General features: G+C 32.8%; 1 protein-coding gene across 3 annotated transcripts in view; it reads right to left on the reverse strand.

Annotated features, from left to right (window-relative positions):
- The window catches only part of BMPR2 (bone morphogenetic protein receptor type 2), a 211141-nt gene that overhangs the window by 25953 nt on the left and 165501 nt on the right, over positions 1-19687 (reverse strand). For all 3 annotated transcript variants that reach the window (XM_074299020.1, XM_074299019.1, XM_074299018.1), the window contains exons 5-7: positions 11966-12057; positions 10283-10513; positions 9119-9233 (exon numbers count right to left, since the gene is read on the reverse strand). In XM_074299020.1, coding sequence (XP_074155121.1) covers positions 9119-9233; positions 10283-10513; positions 11966-12057 — 438 coding nt within the window. The remainder of the gene's footprint in view (positions 1-9118; positions 9234-10282; positions 10514-11965; positions 12058-19687) is intronic.

Genomic DNA, 19687 nt, shown 5'->3' on the forward strand with positions numbered 1-19687 from the left:
GTTTAATGATTTCTGAGATCCCTTACAAAAATAAATAGAACTTAGTGGGGCAGAGGTGTCCTCAACAGTTGAAAAGTTCTGGAAGAGCCTCATTTTAAAAGTTAGGACTGAACTGACCTTGGCAGGAAAACAGGTATTCTAAGAGCCAGATAAGAGCTGGGATATTCTGTGAGCGGGCATGGAGATGTACAAGCTATGGGTAACAAGCAAAATAATCTGGAGACCCTAACTTGAGAAGGCAAATTCATAGAGAAACATAGAGAGATGAAAATACTGAACTGGGTTGGCATAACATTCAAAATTCTTCCTCCTCCCCATCCTAACTTTCCTATTAGTGTGAAGGACTCATCAACATCTCACTTCCCAGGATTAGAACCTATGTGTTATCCTTGAATCAGAAAACTCTGGAAAGACTTATGCTAATATAAAGTGAATTCAGTAGAACCAGGAAAACACTGTATGCAGTAACAACATGAAAATGACTTAGCTATTTTCAGCAATATAATGATCTAAGTCAATTCACCGTCAGAGAAGAAGAAAGTCTGAATAAAGACTGAAGCACACTTTTTATTTTTCTTGGGGTTTTTTTGGTCTATGCTTTTACAACATGGCTAATATTTTTGTTTGTTTTTTGTTTTATACAAATGTATATGTATAATATATCAAATTCCATGAATTCTCAATGCAATGGGGAAGAGATGAAGAGAATTTAAAATTTTGAAATGAATATCCAAAACTATTTTTATATGTAATTAGGGAAAAAGAAAATATTAAATTAAAACAGGCAAAGAAGTAAATCTACAAATAACTTCTTAACTTGCTTTCATTTTAATTTATTCTTAAAAGGTAGAGGGACCACAAATAGGAAACTTAATCTGGAAGCAATTTTCAGTTTTTAGAAAAAGGAGCATGGTTTTTAGAAATGGGAGCATGACAACTTTGTGGTGATTGTGAAAATATTAATATCTCGAGTCTATGATGTGAGATGAATAGTGAGATGATAGCTAGGCATAGTCTGACATGCTCCCTAGTCAAATTTTAGGAGAATAAGTTTCAAAGAGAGAAAAAGAAAAGATAATTAGATTTTCAAGACCAAAAAGTCTATAGAAGAAGTTAACTTAGAAATGCAGGAAAAGTTCTCAATAATGAAATTCTGAAGACAGTTTCTTATAAATAATTCTAATAAGATGGGAATTAGTGTGTGTGTGTGTGTGTGTGTGTGTGTGTATAATACAAATACATATACATATACATACACACATATAGATGTATTCCAAAGAAGGTAGGAAAATAAAATTAGTTAATTAGTAATTAGTAATAATTAATTAGTATTCACCTGTACAAAAAATTTTTATGACAAGGTTTGCTTGTTTTTTTTGTTAGTGGCAAAGAACTTGAAACTAAGGGGGTAACCAATGATTGGCAGAACAAAAATATGGTATGTGAATTAAATGGAATATTATTGTGTCATAAGAAATGGTAAAAGGTTCATTTTCTGAGAAAACTGGGAAAACTTATATGGACTGAAGAAAGCAGAATTAGGAGAACAATTTATACAATAACAGAATCTATACTTAGCCCTATTATAGAGAATACATGCTTCATTCATTAACTTTGTTAACACACACAAATGCATGACACAACATAGCTAACATTAAATGTGAAAGGAAGGATACAAAGTGATCTCCACAGACTAGAACACTGAACTAAATTGAATACATTGTAGTTTAATAGGAAATATGTAAAGCCTTACAAAGGAATTACTCTTTAGCACTGTTTCATCTAGTCACTTCACACTTTTTTTTTCTTTTCTTTTTGGTTACTATTACTAAACCAGCATAGGGGAATCTGTTTTGCTTGGCTATGAGTACTTGTTGCAAGAGTTTTGGTTTTATTTCACTTTTTTTTTTATTGAGGGAAAATGGGAGAGAGAAAAATACTTATTAATTGAAAAACAGAAAAAAAGTTTAATTTTTCCCCTTGAGGCAACTAGAGTTAAGCGACTTGGTTCAGGGTCACACAGCTAGTAAGTATTAAGTGTCTGAGACCAAATCTGAACTCAGATCCTCCTAATTTCAGAGCTAGTGCTCTATCCACTGCACCACCTAGCTGCCCCAATAGAAAAATTTTTTTTTAAAGATTTGTACAAAAGAGGGAAGAAGCCAAGAAAGGAAACAAAGGCTGAAAACACAAGTATGAAAAGGCCCTAATCTAAGTGATATCAGGTGACTGAATGATTCTATTGTTGATCACATACTACAAGAAGGTTAAAGACAAAAGACAAAAATCTAGTATACACAGCAAAATACTTTTTTTTTGGGGGGGGGGGTGTTTATAGGTTTGCTTTTATTTATTTTTGTTACAAGAGATAACTCAATAGGAAAAGTAAAAAAAAAGTACAAATAAAGATGATATAACAGTTATAAGATATAAATAAAATTATTTTAATAAGAGAAATTGCTGTTTTTCCAGTCCTAGAAGCTATTGGCTATTTCATTGGTTTCCAACTTCCCCCCATGACTATGGCACATCTCTCTTGGGGAAGAACAGATGAGAGAATGAAAAATACTTATAACTACTTTTTGTGGGAGCTGGAAACAAATTAGGCCTATCACCTAGTGAATGATGAACTAACATATGAATATAATATTGTACAGCAAGAAGTGCCAAATATGATTAATTTAGAAATGTTAAGATTTATCTGAAATGATTAAGAATGCTAAATAGAACCAGAAGAATATACATAATGGTTATGACAGAAAGTAAATGAACAGATCACTAAGAGAAAATAAAACTTGGAAGAGGTGAAAAACCAATAGTAGTTCCAGAAAACAGATAAGAAAACTTATCTCTTCCTTTGTGGCTGTTGAGAAGGGAGGGATTTACTCAGGCAAAATCTTGTCTCTATTGTCATACTTGGTAACTGTATTGATTGTTTTTACTTAACTATATATTTTTCTTTGTTCCAAGGGTTTAATTCAGGGTGAAAATGAGGAAAGATCTGATTTTGTGGAGCAAGTATATTAAAAAATGACCATGATATAAAAAAAACAAACCAAAAAACAAAAGAAGAATATATATATATATATATATATACATACACACATATGTATATATATATATATATATTTTTTTTTTTTTTTTTTAAAGTTACCATGAGGAGTACTAAAATCTCAGAAAGTTAGGCTATGGCATTTACAAAAATTATACTGAGACACATAGGGGGAATCTATGAAGGGAGAAGGTCCATGCTTTGGATGGACAGCATGATGATGGCAACAAAAGAGATACCCAACTCTTATTCTGCTTCTATTTTATTGACAAAGGAGAACAACTTTGAACTAAAAAAAGTGAATTAATTTCATCCATACACTTTTTCCCATGAGCTATTTCTGACTTTGTGTGTGTGTGTGTGTGTGTGTGTGTGTGTGTGAGAGAGAGAGAGAGAGAGAGAGAGAGAGAGAGAGAGAGAGAGAGAGAGAGAGAGAGAGAGAGAGAGAGAGAGAGAGGCAGGCAATTGGGGTTAAGTGACTTGCCCAAAGTGTCTGAGGCCAGATATGAACTCAGGTCCTTCTGGCTTCAGGCCTGGTACTCTCTCCACTATGCCACCTAGTTGCCCCTAAAAGAGGAGAATCAAATAGGCAGCTGACACCCAAGGTAAATATGGAGAGAATAAATGATTCCCCAATTTGTTCTTCAAGAATCAAATCACCAGGATTAGGCAAACTGTGTCCTCAGATAATGAATGAACTGTTAAATGTGACAGACTTCTTTGAAAGACCACAGAGAATGGGAGAGGTACTATAAAACTGGAAAAGGTAAATGTACTAAATTTTTGATAAAAGGAAAGAGAATAGAGTTTTCAAATTTTAGGTCTAGGGACCTGACTTTGGTAAAATTCTTGAAAATATTTATTAAAAATACAGTAGGTGAATATCTAGGAAAAAACTTGATCTTCAACACTGCTTTATTTGATCACTCCAGACAACTATACTGGTACAGGGTAATTATGCAGATATGACTTATCTAGAGTTTAGCATATCATTTGACAAAAGCTATTATTGTGGAAGTCTAGAGAAATATGAGCTAAATGATAGTATATTTATGTAGATTTAGAACTGAATGAAAGGCTAGACTTAAAGAATTCTCATTAATAGTTCTTTATCAGTTTAAGAGGTCTATCATAGAATGTATGCTAATTAACTCTGTACATATAAAAGCATGGCACAATATAACGAAGTAGCTGACATGTTAGATATCAGAGGAAGGATATAAAGTGATCTCCATAGACTAGAGCATTGGGCTAAATGAAATAGACTGAAATTTAGAGATATACATTAAAAAAAATTGTCAAACTTTTTTTGTTGTTGTTTAAAAAATAACAACAACAAAAACCCTTGAGTACAAAATGGAATAAGTATGGTTACAGAGATTTGTTTTAAAAGTTCTAGGAGTTTTTTTTGTGTGAACTTAAGCAAGTCCAATTGAGTTGACAATATTAAACTGAAGCCAAGAAAGATAATCTCAATGTCTAATAAATGCTTTTGCATAAATGAATGAAAGAATAGTATTCAGGATTAGGTATGCTTATTTCTCTATACTAAGCTTATCCAATCTACATTTGGACTATCATATCTAGTTTCAGAGAATGCATATTAGGGCACACACTAATAAACTGGAGTATATTCAAAGGAAGGCAACCAGGATGGTATAAGACCTCAAAATCATGCTGTATGGTTGTGTAGCCCAGCATTCCTCCCAATGGGAGGAATTGTGACAAGTAATTTGATGGACATTTTTGTACATATGGGTCATTTTCCCCCTTTTGTTATCATTTTGGGATGCAGGCTCAATAATGAGACTGCTGGATTAAAGGGTATGCACAGATTTATAGCCCTTTAGATATAGTTCCAAATTGTTCTCTAATATGGCTGGAACAGTTCACAACTTTACCAACAATGCTTTAGTGTTCCAGTTTTCCCACATCCCCTCCAATATTTATCATTATATTTTCCTGTCATTTTAGTCAATCTGAGAAGTGTGAAGTGATACCTCAGAGTTGTTTTAATTTGTATTTCTCTAATCAATAGATCTATCACATTTATTGTTGTTATTAATGATTTAAATGCCCATTTATGTTGTGCCCAGAAATTGAATAACCACCCAATTGTCCTGGTAATCATCTGGTGATTTAACTAAATTACAAACAAAATAAAATATTATGATTAATATGAATTATTAATTTGATCACTAAGGAAACTGAGATAACTCTCTAAGATTATAAAACTATAGAACTGTTGCAGGTCTGCATTGATAGCCATTTACCATGGTTCCCTATATGAATGAATGCAAGTCCCAACCATCCTGACCACCCCTAAAAATCCCTAATGCTTAGCACAGTAATATACGCACATTTAATATTTGGTGAATTAAATTATGCCAAAAGAAAACTATAAGACCAAATGCTCCCAAAAATTCCAAGTAAAATACATTTCAAGCAATTATTCTATTTTTATGCCACCTAATAGGTAAGCAAACAATGTTATTTCTGGATATTGAACAAACACACTAAGTAACACTCCATAAATCACTGTATTTTCCTAGGCACATGTAATTCTCATAAAGATACATACTCATGTCAAAAATTCTTTAAGGAAGAGGAATGCTTAAGAAAGTTTAAAAAAGAAGTGTCATAGGAAGAATTCAGAGATATCTATGAATGAATGATTTTTTTTTGAAGCAGTGTGTAAACAAATATGTCAAAGATATACTAGCAAAAACCAATAATGTTTTCAGAAGATGAGGCCATAGGAGAATACCAAGACACAACATAATACAGAAAAATGAATTTTAAGTGAAGTCTTGGGTAAAGTCACAAATTCTCAATACTCCAGGCAACTGTCTATGAGCTGCTGAAAAGGAAGATGCTGACCTGCACTGAAAGAAATTTCCTCTACAAGGAGTTCTCAACACCAATGAAATCACAGATTTGGATTCTGTCTTGATATCCAAACATAAGCTACAGAATTAAGTGGCCTCAGGTGTACAGAAAGTCAAGGTGATGAAGACCACAGCATGAGAAGCAGCACTTAATTTTGTTATCTCAGATCAACAAGCAAAAAAGCCTATTTGCACAGTAAACACCAAACTATACCTGTTCCCCGGTGGGGCAATAATGCTACTCAGATACCTGCACAGATTGTTAAGGCTTGGAGCTATGGACATCACAGAGGCAGGTGCCAGACTCTTTGGTGAGAATTCTAGCACCCAAACAAGCCCTGTGGGGGAGTTGGGAAGGACTTCTGTTTCCTTAAGGGTTGGTCAGGGATCCAGTTTGAAATATGAGCCTTTTACTGTTAGCAGAGGCATCATTGGAACGGTTTCAGGGAATACCAACCTACCCAGGACAAGGTGCCAGATTTATTCCACTATGAGAGATTCATAGCCCAGAAGGTAATCTCATAATGATCTGGCCTATATGGTGAGAGGGACAAGATGCTGGGGAATTAGCTGCTGCCCTAACTAAATTTTACTTTCTTAATGGACTTTGATTAAAAACGTACCAGGATTAAGTGCAAAACTTAATGCATTGCCTCTTTAATATATTACTTCCAAATCTCTTTTTGCAGACACATTATTTTTCCTATAAGAATAGCTACATTGCTCCCTAGTGACTTTTACACCTTCTTCTATTTATTTAAAAAACTGTACATTCAAACCTTTGTTTATGAGAAATTGAAGAAAAAATGAAGTAGGTGACATTAGTTTGTTTTCACATGACATAATGGGTGACAAAACTTGATGAAAGGATAAACTATAAGAAAAAAATTCCCTCAAGTTAACTTTTTTGTATATCTAAAAAGTTTCATTTATGAAGAGAGAAACAGTTCCAAGCATATAAATTAAGCATGTACATACAGAATATACAACACATGTGCATTTATACCTATATTTATTTTCTTTCTATTTATTTAACCTATTTTAGATGATAAGGTGTTCCAAATGCACTTATTTTTAGGTCATTATTATGCTGATTGTAACAAGTCTTAGAAGACTTAAATCTAACTAACTATACTGGAAAAATCAAGGAGATAAAGAATATGTATTGATTGATTATGCTAAAAAAAACTATCAAGTATGGAGAGAGCCAGCTGCATCCAGAAGAGGACTATGGGGGCTGATCACAATGCAGTTTTTTTTCATCTTTTTTGTTGTTTACTTCCTCTTTTTTTCTTTCTCATTTTTTCTCCTATTTGATATGCTTTTTTTCTTGTGCAGCATGATTTGTGGAAATATGTATAAAAGAACTGCACAAGTTTAACATATACTAGATTACTTGCCTGTGGGGGAGGGGCTGGGAGAAGGGAGAGAAAACATTTGGAACACAAAGTTTTTCAAGGGTGAATGTTGAAATCTATCTTGCATGTATTTTGAAAATAAAAAGCTATTGTTAAAATGTTTTTTACAAAAGAAAACTTTTTATCAAAGAGGCTCATATTTGGTATAAACAGAGTTCATTTAGTTGGCCCAACAATGCAGAGAAACAATGAACTGGACTAAAGATTAAATAGGAATTCAATAAACGTGTCTAAAGTATCTTTGGAGAATCACTACACACAATATTATTAATTCCATTTCTTCTTTATATTATTTCTGTTTCTTCATATTTTGTATTTTTATAAATGTAACGATGATTTTGGAGCAGATGAAAGATAAAGTGTCTAACAACTAGAAACTGAATTCATTACTATTTAACCATTTTTAAAAATCCACTTAAAAATTGAAATCTTAAGACAAAAATCATCAAGAATATACAATTGTTTATCTTTTTTTATAGACCCATCTCTTGGAATTCAGTTATTAGTTATTGTAGTGTTCATGGGGCTATAGATTCCTCTACAAATTCCTCCCCAAAATAACAATTATAAAACTGCTCCTACTCTTCAACAAGTAAAGATAGTTTTCAAGATTCATTTTTGTAAGATTTTGAGTTCCAATTTTTTTTCTTCCTCTCTTACCTTCCCCCCTCCCCAAGACAGCAAGCAATCTGATACAGGTTATACATGTATAATCATTTTAAATATATTTCCAATATTTGTCACATTGTGAAAGAAAAATCAGAACAAAAGGGAAAAAACCATGAGAAAGAAAAAGCAAACAAGTAAAAGGTGAAAATACTATGCTTTGATCCACATTCAGTATCCAGTTCTCTTTCTGGATTCGAATGGTATTTTCCATCCCAACTCTACTGGAATTGGCTGACATTGTTTACTAAAGATAACTAAAAGAAAAAAGTTCCTATCTTTATAAAAATATTCATAGCTTCTTGATGTATTATAGCAAAAAAAAATTACTGACTATTCTGCTAACAGTAAGTGGTTGAACAAATAAATCAGGACATATCAATGTAATGTACTATTATTGACATGAGAAAAATGCCTATGAACAACAACAACAAAAAAAAAAACAATAGAAAATCATCTACATGATGAGATACAAACTTCGGTCAGCAAAACAAGAACAGCCAATATAATAATTATAACTGAATATCACCAACAAAGATCATGATCCTTTCTAATATTTAGAAAATGTTTACAGAAAGCAAACTAATACATTAGTATTATCCTTCCCCCCAACCGCTCTAAGTGGAAACTATGATTTCTCCTAGGTAGAGAACTCATATGTGGAATCTCCTTCTGCTAATGTTGAATATCAACTCATCTGTAGCTATAGAGCTGCCTGGGTTACTGGGCCATGGTCACATGAGTACAGCTTAGATGCAGGACTTTAGACTGAATTAGGGTTTTCTAAATTTTAAGGCTGATCCCCTATCCACTGTACCATGTGGATCCTCTATTCTTATTCTGTTGAAATTTCTTTATTCCCCCCTCAAGTAAATGCAAATTATTTGTAAGTGGGATTTTATTTGGAATTCATACAATATATGGCTTGTGTTTTGAGAGCGCTAAATTTGTAGAAACAATAGATAACATCAAACATATTTCATCATATAGTTAAGCTTGTATCTTTTAAAATTTTTTAAATTCCCTTAAATTTATTTAAAAATTGTGATTTGATAATTTTTTTTCTCTAAAACCATGTCAACTCCTTATCTTACCTCCTCTTGGTAATTCTGTATGAAGGTATGCCAGGCCTCTGGTAACAGAATGTGCCAACCGACAAGAGCTTACCCAATCACTGGTATGAAGACTCAAATATTTGCACAAAGAACCCTTAATAGAAAATAGATACAGTAAAATTAATTCTGTTACCATAAGTAAATATTGATTTTAAAAGATCTGCCTCAAGCAGGGTTTCTAGATTTGATTTTGTCAATATTTCTTATATCAAAATCAATAGACCATCCGTAAAGTTTTATAACATAAAGATAAAAGATAAAGAAGCATTTATATTTAGACTTTTTTTTTTTTTAAAGCACATCATAAAGGAATGGATGTTGAAGAGTCTATTAAAAAGATCACACAGAAACAATAGGAAGAAGTAATTTTGTTATCTAGCATTTCTAAAACCATATTATATTGGTAATTACATAAAAGGCATTAATGGGAAAAGTGACTAAAGAAATGGGAAGTAATGGAACATTCTATTTCTTTTCTTTTCTTTTCTTTTCTTTTTTAACTGATACATGTGTGCTGCACTTATTTTTCATATAACTGACTATTTTCAACGGACTTAGAAACAAAAAGGAGAAAATTGTATTCACTACAGTGGCTAATCAGCCATAAAAACCCAGGCAAGTGTGAAAATAAATCACTCTGATCATACTGATTAGAAAAATGAGGGAGGAGGAGAGAAGAGTAAAATTTATGGTGGGAACATGAAGGATCTAGAAGATTGTATTCTTTGACATTTAAATTGTTTCATATCACTACTATTTAAGACAGCCTCTAGAATTCAAAATGCATAACTCATTCTGTAAGATGAACTCCTTTAAGGCTTATTTGTTCTATTACAAAGAACACTGAAATGAAGCTCTTGGCTCACCTATTATCTTGTCAATATCTCTTTTTAAAAGATTTAATTTGCAATCTTATATGTTTTATATTACTATTCCTCAAATACAAAAAAGCACTTTTGTTGTAATCTCTTTGATGGGGGATTAATTAATCAATAATTTCTATTTCATTTATCAAGAATTTTAAAAACTGTTTTATAGTTAAAAGGATAATTAGAATAAATTGTGTGTGTAATTCTGAAATTAATAATGTCTTTATGCCTCACAAGAGGACTCTCTCTGTTCCTTTTATTATAAAGTACTTACATTGGGGTAATATTCCATCACTAATAAATACTCCATTCTTGCATCTGCAGTGAATCTTTCATCTCCAACAATGAAGCGAGCGATGTTATCATGGTCCATAAGAGGAATTCGATAAATGTTCCTCTCATTGATAAAATTTTGACGATTGGTAAAAGAAAAAACTTTTACAGCTACTGGACGCTCATCCAAGGAACCTTTATACACTGCTCCATATCGTCCCCGACCAATCAGCTGTGAATATTTAAATAAAGTCAGGGCAGTAATTCAAATGGAGTACAGTTATAAGAATCACATATTTAAGTAAATGTGTCTTTTATTCCTGTTTAATTTAATGATACCTATTAAGTAAGCATCTAACTAAAATGTCAATTAAAAGCTCATATAGAAGCTGAGTGATTTTCACAGAAATCTATTGCCCAATCCCACAGAATATTATTACATACTTAAAAACTGAACTGTGCCACAGTTTTGCATAATAAACACAACAGACATAACTATTTTTCTTATTTATAAAATTCTATAGTGAATATTTTCTTCCTATATTGTAAATATTGTTTTAACAATATAATTTTACCTTTTAAGAAAGTTAAAAAATGTTTTCATGAATATCTATCTTAAACTATTAATGTTTGATACCTACTAAAAGTTTTTAAGTAATGGGAATGTCCTCCATGTATCATGAAATATTCAAATATATATTTCATTTTTAATGACAGAAAGGGTTAAAAAGTGATAGTGTCAACACATATTTATTTATTTAAATAAAGTCTCATAAATGTTAGATTAAAAGTACCTTACTGTATAAGCATAAAAGAAAAACAATACTGCTTTTATTTAAAAAATTGAAAAGATAATTAAAAAATAAATGAAACAAAAGTTTTCAAAACTTTTAAAGACATATATAAGAAATGTTTATCCATACTTAGAAATTTCTTTCTTCACACTTCACATATTGCTTTGCTCATTTCTACTTCTCTTATATACTTATATTTCCTGTCAAATGAAATAGCATTTGTAAAACATGCTTAGCAAAGTGCCTGGCACATAGTAGGCATTATATAAATGCACTAAATAAATCTCTTCCCTTTTCCACCCTTCTGGAATATAAAAGTAATCACAGCCTTTATTATTATTATTATTTTTTTTTTTGGCTGAGGCAATTGGGGTTGAGTGACTTGCCCAGGGTCACACAGTCAGGAAATGTTAAGTGTCTGAGATCATATTTGAACTCAGATCCTCCTGACTTCAGGGCTGGTGTTCAATCCACTGAACCACCTAGCTTCCCCCATAGTTTAAAATTTTTGAAGTGTTTAAATTGTCTAATTTGACTTTTATGATCATCTCTATGCTTTATTTGTTTTCTTCCCCCAGCTGTGAAATGTACTTTATACTTTCAGATTTTTTTGATGATGGGACTTTTTATATTCAGGCCAAATATCCATTAGGAGCTTATTGAGGTATGCTGTAAAATGCAGGATAAATAATAAATAAACAACAACTGTTAAAAGAATTCACAAGATAAAGAATCCATTCTTAGTCGGCACAATCAGAAAACACTTTCCAGAAAAAGTGAGATTTCTTTATGTCTATATGCAAGATGTAATAAAATGAAGGGCATTAGGATCTGTCTTTTTTTTCCTTAAGAGAGAGAAATAAAAAGAATGACCTTAATAACATTCTTACCTCCAGAAGTTTTAGATTATCTAGGTCCAGAGAGGGCTCGGAGGTTGCTGCTTCCATCATGTTCATACTGTGAAGACCTTGCTTACGATCCCCTGTAGGCAAACATAGGACTCCTATTAAGGCCTAAAACAATAAATCTATCCTTTTTCTTTTTTAAAAGGAAGAGAGAAGTATTTTTAATAAAGTCAACAGAAGCAAAAATGAGAGCTAATATATCAGTTTGGCAAAGGTAATTTGGGTAGCTATCATGTGAGTTGAGTTCTAGTAAAATGGTTCCCCCAATAGATTGCAATACAAAATCAAAAAACAAAAAAAAACCCAAAACTTAAATTCTCAGTAAAATAAGCTCCAGGAGATCAGAGACCCTTTGGCTTTAGTATTTATATCCTAGTGACTATAACAGTGGTTGGTATGCAACACTTGCTTAAGAAATTTCATATCAGGGGGCAGCTAGGTGGTACAGTGGATAGAGCACCAGCCCTGAATTCAGGAGGACCCGAGTTCAAATCTAGTCTCAGACACTTAACATTTCCTAGCTGTGTGACCCTGGGCAAGTCACTTAACACCAGCCTCAGGGGGGGAAAAAGAGAGAGAGAGAGAGAGAGAGAGAGAGAGAGAGAGAGAGAGAGAGAGAGAGAGAGAGAGAGAGAGAGAGAGAGAGAGAGAGAGAGGAAATTTCATATCAAATTGAGCTAAGTGGGTCTACATGACGAATCTAAATTAGCAAAGCCTTGAAACTCCACTATTTATGAAATGGGTAGTAACTTTTTAAATCAAGAAAACAAGAAATTAATTTTTTAATTATTATTTTTTTAATCAACGAACTCTCTCTCCCTTCCTCAAAAGTATTCTCCTATCCCTATTGGGTTGTGGGGGAGGGGGGAAGGAAAACAAAATCCTGTTTTATGGGCAAGCAAAATAGATTTCTATAGTGACTTTTTTTTAGTTCTATTTTGAAATCTTGAATCTTTTCCCTTAAAAAGGATGTGGTTAGCATATTTCATTATTAATTCTCTGGAATCAAAGTTGGTTTAATAACTGATCATGGTCCCAAGGTCTTTCAAAGTTGTTTTTACAATATTGATCTCTTATATAACTTGTTCTCTTGGTTCTGTTCACTTTTCTCTGCTAATAGTTCATAAATGTTTTTTCAGACTTCTTTGAAATTAATTATTCTAACATATATAGCACAATTGTATTTTTTCTTCCTTTGTCCAGTTCAGATTAGAATGAGGTTCAAGTTTCAGCTACTCCTTTCACCTTTTCTTCTTTATTTGCATTGATATCTACTTATACACACTCATTAAATGAAATAATTTCCTCTGAACTTTCTCTCCCTTTCCACTCCTCTTTTCCATTCTTCTTTTAAGATTATCAAGGGATTACAGAAGACAAGACATTAAACTTCACGTTTTTTGTCTAATTAGAATTTTTCTAGAATTCTTCTATGAATCCTGATTAAGGTAGTATTTTTTTTTTTTTATTTTTTTTTTTTCTTTTTAGATCATTCTTTTTTTTTTTTTTTTTAAATTATATATATATATATATATATATATATATATATATATATATATTTTATAATATTATCCCTTGTATTCATTTTTCCAATTTACCCCCCCTCCCTCTATTCCCTCCCCCCGACGACAGGCAATACCATACATTTTACATGTGTTACAATATAGTCTAGGTACAATACATGTGTGTGAATATCATTTTCTTGTTGCACAATAAACATTAGAATCCGAAGGTACATGCAACCTGGGCAGACAGATATTAGTGCTAACAATTTTCATTCCCCTCCCAGTGTTTCTTCTCTGGGTGCAGCTACCTCTGTCCATCATTGATCAACTGGAAGTGAGTTGGATCTTCTTTATGTTGAAGATTTCCACTTCCATCAGAATACATCCTCATACAGCATTGTTGTTGAAGTGTACAGTGATCTTCTGGTCCTGCTCATTTCACTCAGCATCAGTTGATTTAAGTCTCTCCAGGCCTCTCTATATTCCTCCTGCTGGTCATTTCTTACCGAGCAATAATATTCCATAACCTTCATATACCACAATTTACCCAACCATTCTCCAACTGATGGACATCCATTCATCCTCCAGTTTCTAGCTACAACAAAAAGAGCTGCCACAAACATTTTGGCACATATATGTCTCTTTCCGCTCTTTAGTATTTCTTTGGGATATAATCCCAGTAGTAGCGCTGCTGGGTCAAAGGGTATGCACAGTTTGATAACTTTTTGGGCATAATTCCAGATTGCTCTCCAGAATGGCTGGATTCTTTCACAACTCCACCAGCAATGTATTAGTGTCCCAGTTTCCCCACATCCCCTCCAACATTTGTCATTATTTGTTCCTGTCATCTTAGCTAATCTGACAGGTGTGTAGTGGTATCTCAGAGTGGTCTTAATTTGCATTTCTCTGATCAGTAGTGATTTGGAACACTCTTTCATGTGAGTGGATATAGTTTCAATTTCTTCCTCTGAGAATTGTCTGTTCATATCCTTTGACCATTTATCAATTGGAGAATGGTTCGGTTTCTTATAAATTTGGGTCAGTTCTCTATATATTTTGGAAATGAGACCTTTGTCAGAACCTTTGTTTTTAAAAATATTTTCCCAATTTGTTACTTCCCTTCTAATCTTGTTTGCATTAGTATTATTTGTACAGAAACTTTTTAGTTTGATGTAATCAAAATCTTCTATTTTGTGATCAATAATGATCTCTAGTTCTCCTCTGGTCATAAATTCCTTCCTCCTCCACAAGTCTGAGAGGTAGATTATCCTCTGTTCCTCTAATCTATTTATTATCTCCCTCTTTATGCCTAAATCATGGACCCATTTTGATCTTATCTTGGTATATGGTGTTAAGTGTGGATCCATATCTAATTTCTGCCATACTAATTTCCAGTTTTCCCAACAGTTTTTTCCGAATAATGAATTTTTATCCCTAATGTTGGAATCTTTGGGTTTGTCAAAGATTAGATTGCTATAGATGTACCCTTTTTTGTCCTTTGTATCTAATCTGTTCCACTGATCTACCGGTCTATTTCGTAGCCAATACCAAATGGTTTTGGTGACTGCTGCTATATAATATAGCTTTAGATCAGGTACACTTAGACCACCTTCCTCTGAGTTTTTTTTCATTAGTTCCCTTGCAATTCTTGACCTTTTATTCTTCCATATGAATTTTGTTGTTATTTTTTCTAGGTCATTAAAATAGTTTCTTGGGAGTCTGATTGGTATAGCACTAAATAAATAGATTAGTTTGGGGAGTATTGTCATCTTTATTATATTCGCTCGGCCTATCCAAGAGCACTGAATGTCTTTCCAATTATTTAAATCTGATTTTATTTTTGTGGCAAGTGTTTTGTAATTTTTCTCATATAATTCCTGACTTTTCTTTGGTAGATGGATTCCCAAATATTTTATACTCTCAACATTTGTTTGGAATGGAATTTCTCTTTGTATCTCTTGCTGTTGCATTTTGTTAGTGATATATAAAAATGCCGAGGATTTATGTGGATTTATTTTGTATCCTGCCACTTTGCTGAAATTTTGAATTATTTCTAGTAGTTTTTTAGCAGAGTCTTTGGGGTTCTCTAAGTATACCATCATGTCATCTGCAAAAAGTGATAGTTTGATTTCCTCATTTCCTACTCTAATTCCTTGAATCTCTTTCTCGGCTCTTATTGCCGAGGCTAGCGTTTCTAGTACTATATTGAATAGTAATGGTGATAGTGGGCAACCTTGTTTCACTCCTGATCTTACTGGGAAAGGTTGCAGTTTATTTCTATTGCATATTATGCTTACTGACGGTCTTAAATATATACTCCTGATTATTCTAAGGAATAATCCATTTATTCCTATACTCTCAAGAGTTTTTAGTAGGAATGGATGTTGGATTTTGTCAAATGCTTTTTCTGCATCTATTGAGATGATCATATGGTTCTTATTAATTTGATTATTAATATGGTCAATTATATTAATAGTTTTCCTAATATTAAACCAGCCCTGCATTCCTGGAATAAATCCTACTTGATCATAGTGTATTATCTTGGAGATGATTTTCTGAAGTCTTTTTGCTAATATCTTATTTAAGATTTTAGCATCAATATTCATTAAGGAGATTGGTCTATAATTTTCTTTCTCAGTTTTCGATCTACCAGGTTTAGGTATCAGTACCATGTCTGTGTCATAAAAGGAGTTTGGTAGGACTCCTTCATCCCCTATTTTTTCAAATAATTTATATAACATTGGGGCTAATTGTTCTTTAAATGTTTGGTAGAATTCACATGTGAATCCATCTGGCCCTGGGGATTTTTTCCTGGGGAGTTGATTAATAGCTTGTTCTATTTCTTTTTCTGAAATGGGACTATTTAAGCAATTTATCTCCTCCTCTGTTAATCTAGGGAGCCTATATTTTTGGAGAAAGTCATCCATTTCACTTAAGTTATCAAATTTATTGGCATAAAGTTGGGCAAAGTAACTCCTTATTATTTCTCTAATTTCCTCTTCATTGGTGGAAAGATCCCCCTTTTCATTTGTAAGACTATCAATTTGATTTTCCTCTTTCTTTTTTTTGATCAAATTTACCAAAGGTTTATCTATTTTATTGGCTTTTTCATAAAACCAACTCTTGGTTTTATTTATTAATTCAATAGTTTTTTTACTTTCAATTTTATTGATTTCTCCTTTTAATTTTTGTATTTCGAGTTTAATTTTTGGTTGGGGGTTTATAATTTGGTCTTTTTCTAGCCTTTTAAGTTGTAAGCCCAATTCGTTAATCTTCTCTTTCTCAATTTTCTTCAAATAAGCCTCTAAAGATATAAAATTTCCCCTTATTACTGCTTTAGCTGCATCCCAAAGATTTTGATATGATGTCTCATCATTATCATTATCTTGGGTGAAATTGTTAATTGTTTCTATAATTTGCTCTTTCACCCAGTCATTCTTTAAGATGAGATTATTCAGTTTCCAATTACTTTTTGGTCTATTTACCCCTAACTTTTTACTGAATGTAGCTTTTATTGCATTGTGATCTGAGAAGAAGGCATTTATTATTTCTGCCTTCCTACATTTAATTTTGAGATCTTTATGTCCTAATATATGGTCAATTTTTGTATAGGATCCATGAACTGCTGAGAAGAAAGTATATTCCTTCCTATTGCCATTCAGTTTTCTCCAAAGGTCTATCATACCTAGTTTTTCTAATGTTCTATTTACTTTTTTAATTTCTTTCTTGTTTGTTTTGTGGTTTGATTTGTCTAAATCTGAGAGTGCTAGGTTGAGATCTCCCACTATTATAGTTTTACTGTCTATTTCTTCTTGCAGTTCTCTTAACTTTTCCTTTAGAAAGTTAGATGCTATACCACTTGGTGCATATATGTTTAGTATTGATATGGCTTCATTATTTATGCTACCTTTCAGCAGGATATAGTTTCCTTCCTTATCTTTTTTAACGAGATCTACTTCTGCTTTTGCTTGATCTGAGATAAGGATAGCTACCCCTGCTTTTTTGGCTTTACCTGAAGCATAATAAGCTCTGTTCCAACCTTTTACCTTTACTCTGTATGTATCTCCCTGCTTTAAGTGTGTTTCCTGTAGACAACATATTGTAGGGTTCTGCTTTTTGATCCAATCTGCTATCCGTCTCCGTTTGATGGGATCGTTCATCCCATTTACATTTACAGTTAAAATTACTAATTCTGTATTTCCTGCCATCGTATTATCCCCAGATTATACTTTTTTCCCTTGACCCCCCTGATCCCCCTCCCCGATATTTAATTTACAAACCCCCCTTGTGACGCGCAACCCTCCCTCTTTTTTTTTTTTTTTTTTTTTAGGATCCCTCCCCCCTCCCTCCAAGTCCCTTCACTTATTCTCCTTTTCCTTTCCCCTTTTCCTCTCCCCCCTTTTAATGAGGTGAGAGAAAATTCTCTGAAAAACAAATATGTTAATTATTTACTCTTTGAGCCTCTTCTGATGAGAATAAGATTCACACAATGATTCTCCCCCTCACTAAGTTCCCTCAGATATGGTGTATTTTCTATGTCTCTTCCTGGGATGTAGTTTCCCTCTTTTTATCATTCCTTCCCCTTTTTCTGAACCGACCTCCTTCCCTTTACCACACCCCCCTTTTTTTCTTTTATATCAGTAAAATCAAATTATCCTTGAGTATTTTTTATATACCCACAACAGAGTTACAGTTCTCAAGGGTTCTGTGTACCTTTTTCTGTTTCTCTTCAGTCTTGTGGATGTAGATCAAATTTTTTGTTTAAGTCTGGTTTTTTTCTTAGAAACATATAGAATTCCTCTGTTTCATTGAATGACCATCTTCTTCCGTGGAAAAAGATGCTAAACTTAGCTGGGTAGTTCATTCTTGGTTGCAGTCCTTGATCTTTTGCCTTACGGAATATCAGGTTCCAGGCCCTTCTATCTTTTAATGTGGAGGCAATTAAGGTAGTATTGAAGGGACACATTTTCATTTCTTCATATGAGAATGTAATCAATGTGACTTTTTTAGTTCTTTATAATTATTTGTTCATTTATGCTCCATTATTTTTTTTTGTTGTTGTTCATTTGATGTTTCTCCTAACTAATGTTTGCACTTCACAGTTTCTATGCAACTCTTTTTATCAGCAATGGTTGGAAGTCTTCTATTTCATGAAAGGTCCATTCCTCTTACCTTGTAGGATTATAGGCACTTTTTTCCCCTGGATATAAGTCTAAATATAAAACTTTCTATAATATTGTATTCTGAGCTTTCCACTGTTCTAAATTTAAGGCTGCAAAATTGTGTGAAATCTTCTCTGGCTCATCAGTAGTTGAATTTGTTTTCTGGTAGACTGCAGTATTTTTCTTTGATATGGGAGCTCTGGATTTTGGCTATTGCATTCCTCAAAGCTTTTTGCCATTTGGAGTTTGTTTTAGGTGATTCTGAAGAAGCCTATTTCTACTCTGTCTTCTGGTTTTAAGAGAATTGGGCAGTTTTCTTTTGAGATTTCCTGAAACTGAATATCTAGACTCTTTTTTTTTTTTTCAGATAGTTCAATGATTATTAATCCCACCCCCATCCCCCATCTGTTTTCCAGGTCAGTTTTTTGCTATCAGATAAGTTATTTTTTCTTCTATTTTTCAGTCTTTAGAATTTATTTTCAAGATTCTTGTTATGTTACAAAGTAATTGGCTTCTATTTGGTCAATTCTAATTTTCAGGCAGCTTTTTTCCTTAGGTAAGATTTTGTAATTAAAAGTTTGATAATTAAATTTTCTTTCTAATTATTTCCCTCATATCTATCTCATTCCTTTTCCATTTTTTTTTCTTTAGTGATCTCACTTTACTTATAGAAACATTTTTTAAAAACTCTTGCTAAATCTCTTCCAGGAATTCTAATTGAATTTGTGCGCAGGAATCTGTCTTAGTTTGAGGCTTTCCTTGTATTCCTTTTAAAGTCATTCTCTTCTGGGTTTTCATCTTGAGCATCCCCATCACCATCATAGCTTTTTATGGTGGTATTCTTTTTTGTTTGCTCATTCTTCCAATTTTCTGACTCAGACTTTATGTTAGGGCTATGCTCTGCATATTTTAGGGAATGTTGGGCTAGCCCTGTTGCTATTTCTTGAATGCTATATAGTTCTAGGTTCTCAGGAAAAGCTTAAGTGAGGAACCTGAAAACTTTCAGTGTTCCCAAAATTGTCTGATTTAGGACAAAGTTT

This window comes from Sminthopsis crassicaudata, chromosome 3, assembly GCF_048593235.1.
Source record: "Sminthopsis crassicaudata isolate SCR6 chromosome 3, ASM4859323v1, whole genome shotgun sequence".
NCBI classification, from domain to species: domain Eukaryota; kingdom Metazoa; phylum Chordata; class Mammalia; order Dasyuromorphia; family Dasyuridae; genus Sminthopsis; species Sminthopsis crassicaudata.